General features: G+C 31.4%; 1 protein-coding gene across 1 annotated transcript in view; it reads left to right on the forward strand.

The window, feature by feature from the left end:
• Positions 1-2,236: 2,236 nt before the first annotated feature.
• Positions 2,237-6,219, forward strand: part of LOC103598533 (tomoregulin-2-like) — a gene marked incomplete at its 5' end in the record, with an annotated part of 45,284 nt that continues 41,301 nt past the window's right edge. Inside the window, 2 exons of the mRNA XM_008582525.1 lie at positions 2,237-2,385; positions 3,116-3,175. Of these exons, the coding sequence (XP_008580747.1) occupies positions 2,237-2,385; positions 3,116-3,175 (209 nt within the window). The remainder of the gene's footprint in view (positions 2,386-3,115; positions 3,176-6,219) is intronic.

Here is a 6,219-nt window from a genome sequence, read left to right on the forward strand (position 1 = left end):
CTAATAAAATAAGCCTAATAGACTTGGATACACAAAATATAGTAAATAGTGATTATATAGACAGAGCTCATTCATATTATGGGAATATAGAAATGGTGGGTCCTTGGTAATCCAGTCATATTTTCCTTTCCCCAGACTACATAGTTTCCAAGACATTTTAGCAAACCTTTGAAGCTTCTTCCATGTATTCAAAAATGGAAAAATACTTTTCATAGATTTCCAATTTCCAATGATTGCTGAGATTCACAAGCAAGTTTTTTTTTTTTAAATTTACTCTTGCATTTATTTAATATGTGCAATTCCATAGAGTAGGGAGGAATAAGGGAAATATAATGAGGGTATGCAATAGAGAAAAAGACCAATATAATTCATGCTTTCATGAAACTTATAACCAGGAAAACTAAACCTTACTTTCACATCAAGGAATCTATGTCTATGTCCTCCTTTTGAGATGAGAATAAAAATGCCAAATGTCTATACTTTTTTCATAGCCATTCCCTGAAAGGCTTTATTTGGGGCAGCAAGAGCCAGGAATTTCCAAAGGGGAAACAAATCTTGAAAGGAGGCCTTGAGCAAGCAATGCAAAGAAAGGAAGGGGAAGAGATGGCAGCGGAAAACTTGTGGGACCAAAATCAGATTAGTCAAATTGAAAAGAAAAAAAAACAAAGAAAAGGAAACAAATTAGCCAACTGGAAAAGGAGGATCTTGTAAAGTAGCCTGAACGATTGATTGTTCAATTTGGTGCTATGGCTTTAATAAGTGAATTTTTCACTGAAACATTGATTCTAGCCAATTCAACTCAATCAAATTTTTTCTTTTCATCTCTATTCTCATTTCACCATTGTGTTGTGATATTAAATAGGTTTCTGAACTGCTGATTATTTTGGGTCAAGATATATATGGTGTACATTCCTGAATTTCTTTGGACTTTTTATTGTTATCATTATATTACACGCCCAGCCCTAAGTAAGACATACAGAAGTGCTATGTGGATACGTGACTTCAAGAAGCATATAATCTATTTAGAAAAATAATATAAATATTAACAAAAATTTTAAATGAGTTTATATTCTAAGGCAGTAATATGTTTGCACACACACACCAAAAAAACCCACAATATTCTGAATAACAATGTAGATTGTAAAATACAGAGAATTATAAGAACATAAGAAAAAGTATATAAAGTTTGCTTTAAAATAGTTAATGCTTTTAGTTTAGGTGACCTAATTCTCATTAATTCACTAAATTGTTATTTCAGTTATAGAAAACTATTAAAATTATGAGTGACAGTCAACTTGTATTTATTATTTTGTTATTTAAAATGAGAGGTAGGGCCGGCCTGTGGCTCACTCGGGAGAGTGCAGTGCTGATAACACCAAGGCCACGGGTTCGGATCCCATATAGGGATGGCCGGTTTGCTCCCTGGGTGAGCGTGGTGCTGACAACACCAAGTCAAGGGTTAAGATCCCCTTACCGGTCATCTTAAAAAATAAATAAATAAATAAATAAAATAAAATGAGAGGTAGAAAAAGAGCAGTGTATATAGGGGGAAAGGGTCCATGGACTATGCCTGAAAAGGCCAAGAACCCCCAGAAATTCTATACAAACGGTTGTTTACATGAGGATGGGTATTTCTGGAGACAGATCTAGTTTTCATTTGATTCTGAAAGGGTTTTATGGGCCCCCATAATGTTAAGGATCACTGAAAGTTTCCCTTTGGCACATTTTATATGCACCCTTACTTATGCTGAAGAAATTTAACTACTGATTGCATTCTAAATAATTTACTTGTTTGCTTTCTCTTAACTTCCCTCTGAGTCATTTTCCTCAAGCTTTAACCACTCAAATACCCCGAGAAAAGAAGTAACAGGAAGGTTTCATTTAAGGAAACTCTAAAGCAGGGTTTCATGGCTACCTCAGCCTATTCACATTCTCAGGCAACAGCATAGAAGTTTATGTACATGTTTTTTAAAGTTCCAGAGCAGAGATTGACGATTATTTCCTGAGTTTTTCCTTTTCATTTGTTATCTATTGCTCAGTCGTTTGGATTATTTTTGATTAGTTTTCTGTTTCTTTTCATCTCAGATAGAAACTTGAAGAAATTTCCCTGGAAGGATACAATTCAATTTTGCCAACTTGAATTTTGCCAACCTAGCATTTCTTCCATTTGTGTTTTACTTATAATGTGGTAGCAACACTATTGATGTTACATATTTTCATTTCTTTCTTCCTTTAGGTGTGTGTGCAACATTGACTGTTCTCAAACTAACTTCAATCCCCTCTGTGCTTCTGATGGGAAATCTTATGATAATGCATGTCAAATCAAAGAAGCATCATGTCAGAAACAGGAGAAAATTGAAGTTATGTCTTTGGGTCGATGTCAAGGTAATGTTCCTACCAAAATTCATTTCAAAGAATGTTTTTAGTCTTTGTGCAGAAATGAAAGGTGAAGATAACTTCTTATCAGGCAGCTATTTCATTTCCAAAAGACAGTTCTGATTTACAATGGATAGTAGCGTCTAGTGTGGCATCTGTGTTGATTACAGGAGTTTGAGGGCCTATCGAGAAACGTCAATATCTTTTTCTGTAAAAAGACTGTATCTTCACAGTGCCATAAACACAGAAGCCAATATTCAGAAGGTAACAGACTTTCTTTTTGCAAAAGGGAAAAATGAAAGTCAAAAGCATTTTTAACAAAGAATTTAGGAATTTATTAGGCAACCTTGAAATTAAAAGCAAATCACTCCATTTTTATGTATTGATTCAGTAGAAATATTTTAATTGCATTTTTAAAAGCAGGATGTACTAGAATGTTTTATTTTGTTTTCTTGTTCAGAAACATTTTCTTAATTTGACTTGTTTTCTTACCCAATTTAATCTCAGTTATAATTATAAACCTTCTTCTTGTCCCAAACTTTAGAAAGCTTCCATCATTCTATTCGCTTTCAAACCGAAATTGGCATTATAAATCTGTGTTTGCATAAAGGTTGCTTAGAATTATAGTTGTAAAAATTCCTTAATTGCAATGAAGATACTGTTGGAAGAATAAAATAAGTTTAACATTAGATATTTAGGAAACAGTTAACCAATCTTTATTGTTAATTTTTTAACACAGATAACACAACTACAACTACTAAATCTGAAGATGGGCATTATGCAAGAACAGATTATGCAGGTACATAATATTTTTTACTACAAAACGTGGCACTTCTATAAGTACTGGGGAATCATTGTTTACTTTTCAGTCTAAAGTGAACCTTGCAAGTCTTCTGACATGTGCTGATCTTCTCTGGCTTATTTCAAGCTTTCAACAGGAAAGAGTAAATTTTTGCTGAAGCAAATGAGACACCCTTTTTTTTTTTATGCCGGAGTTAAAGCAATTGTCAAAAATGTCAGTAAGATATAATTAACTTGTTTTGACAGTACAAATGGTACAAATGACAAAACATTTATCAAATTAATGGGCATCAATGGAAATTAATGCAATTTTGGCAGTATATTATAATAAAGGCAAATGTTCTTGGTTGAATTTTCATAAAAGTCAACAATAAAAAAAGTTTGCTAGTCTCTGAAAAGCTAGAAATAAAGGACACCGACAAATAGTAATACAGGCTGTGTATTTAGATGCAAATTTTAAAAGGTATGTATAATTTATTTTTTAAAAATAATAAACTCCTTTAATTTATTTAGAAACTAAAATGTAGCTTCTTAGGCATGCAAAATTACAAAGCATTTTATATAAAAATGTAAATTTTATTTTGAGGAATATCTCTACCTAATATAATTTTTCTAGAATGAAAAATATCTTATGGGTATACAAGTGGAATTTTATCAGATTCTTCAATTTTATAGAAATTTGGGAAAAATATAAAAATAAAATTATTGATGTTGATAATGATATGTAAGGGTTTTTTTTAAAGAGCTTTTTACATAGCTATTAAATGTTTGTAACTAGATTTATGGCTAATATTCAATCAAAAAGAATTGCTTCTTACCTTTTGAAATATGTACTACCATTCATTCTTTCTTTTTGAAATTTCACTTCTTTTAACAATATTTCTGAGGTTACAATTACATACAGAATAAATATCTATAAATTTTTTTAAAAAGTCAGATGTTTTACTTATTACAAATCTCTAAGAATTTGGAAAAATAAAAGATTTTTTTTAATTTCACATTTTACTTAATGTTTTTCTACATGTAGATAAAACTTTTTATATGCTAGAAACCTAGAATTATCATGGACAATGATACATGGAAAAACATTAGTTCTATTATTACATAGCTGTTCCCAAAGCATCCAGGAGAGATATTAATAGATGTTCCTTAAAAAGAATAGTACAGTGGTCATTAAGTTTGGGAAGAGCCCAAATAAACAAATGGACCTTTTACCCAGAATTCCTTTCAGCTCTGTAATTCATTGTAAAATCTTTAAGAGATATTCATCTTTTATTTATTTATTTTTTTACTTTTTGTTGGGGAGAATTTCTAATATATGCAAAATACATACAAATGTAGTCTGGGTAGTGTAATGAACCCTCATGTACTCATCACTCAAACCCAGTAACATCAACCCACAGCTAACACAGCCCGTCCCACTCCCATGCTCTTTCCCTACTTCCATAAAATGTGAAAGTAAATCCTGGAAATCGCATCATTTCATTCATGAATACTTTATTATGCATCTCAAAAAGATCATTTTTTTAACAAAATCACAAAACCACAATCACACCTAAAATAATTATAAATTATGTTTTATAATACATAGCTTTTATCTAACTTATTTGATGTATAACACATTTTTTGTGACACGTTTGGAGTACTAGTGTTCCTGAGAATGCACTTTGGGATATGCTGATCCACAGAAATATTATTTACGGTAATAAAAGGTAATAATAGAAAATCGAGGTCTGAGGCTAATAATATATACCTTAAATTTTAAATAATATCCAATTTAAATTTTCTATTTTTATTATAAATAATAACTATATCTTAGTGGTATTGTAAGTCACTACTACTAACTGTACTTAAAATATCTGTGTACCTGTTTTGCAAACTAACTTCTTTGGAAAAGTCGTCAACAGTATAACATTCTATGAAAATCTTCCCCATTGAACCATCCATCATTGGACCTATAGTAAAATCAAACCTCTCCCTGAGGTTTTGTCCCTGAAATAAAGAATTCTTTGAGTTGATTGGCATCAATATGCAAATACATGTGCATTTATAAAATTGCACTAACACATATCATAATAGAGTTTACCCATCTTTCAGTATCATTCATATGGCATATTAACCATTTGTCTGTTTTCAAAGAGATTGGTGATTGAATTTTTATTCTGAAAAGGTTCAAATTTGTGTTTGGTTCAGATAATCTCTGATGTTCAGTGTCACTGTTTTTAATTGACATTGCTTCCTATCTTATCTCTTTAGTAGACATGAGAAAGAAATAGACTGTTTTTAAATACATGCAAATGAAAAAATTCAGTCACTCAGTGTGATTCAGGACCTACTAATTTGACATCAAATTTATCAAGTAAATCCCAAAGAAAAATTTTTAAGATAAAAGTAAAGTTTAAAAATACATGTACAGTGAAATCCAAATTTAAGACAGAAACAAAGATAATGTCAATTAAAGTTTGCAATTCCTAATCAAACATTGATTGCATACTTTAAAGTTTTCCTGGCATTTATTTCAGATGTCTGTATCTTCATTAAAAGTTTTATTGAAATACAGTGTAAATCCCTCTTTAGAAATTGTTTAAATAATAGTCACATTTCGTAACATTTCCAAGCTTCCAATAGTATTTGCAGCTTCCTGAATTTGGGGACACAAACATTGGAAAAAATAAAAGGAACCAAATGGAGAGTCAGTATGTTATTGTCCTCTTGCTTTCTGTTTCACATGCTAAAAACTCCCCAAGGAGGGAAAACGGAAACTTTGTGACTCACATTCCTAGAAGTTTGCTATGTGATAACAGTTCATTTAATGTTACAGCCACTTCCCTTCATGAACTCTCCCACCAGAGGAAAGTAACAATCACAAGGTTCTCATCTTTTCCTCATATGTTCTTAATACTATAGGTTAAAAACCCTTACCAATCCCTCCCCCCTTTTCCTTTGAGCCTATTGTAAAGCTATTATTAATACAAGAACACGTTTCTTTTTTTTTTTTTTTCCTTTTTGTCTTTTTTCGTGACCGGCAACGGATCGCAACCC

This window comes from Galeopterus variegatus, unplaced genomic scaffold (assembly GCF_000696425.1).
Source record: "Galeopterus variegatus unplaced genomic scaffold, G_variegatus-3.0.2 Scaffold2662, whole genome shotgun sequence".
Lineage (NCBI taxonomy): Eukaryota > Metazoa > Chordata > Mammalia > Dermoptera > Cynocephalidae > Galeopterus > Galeopterus variegatus.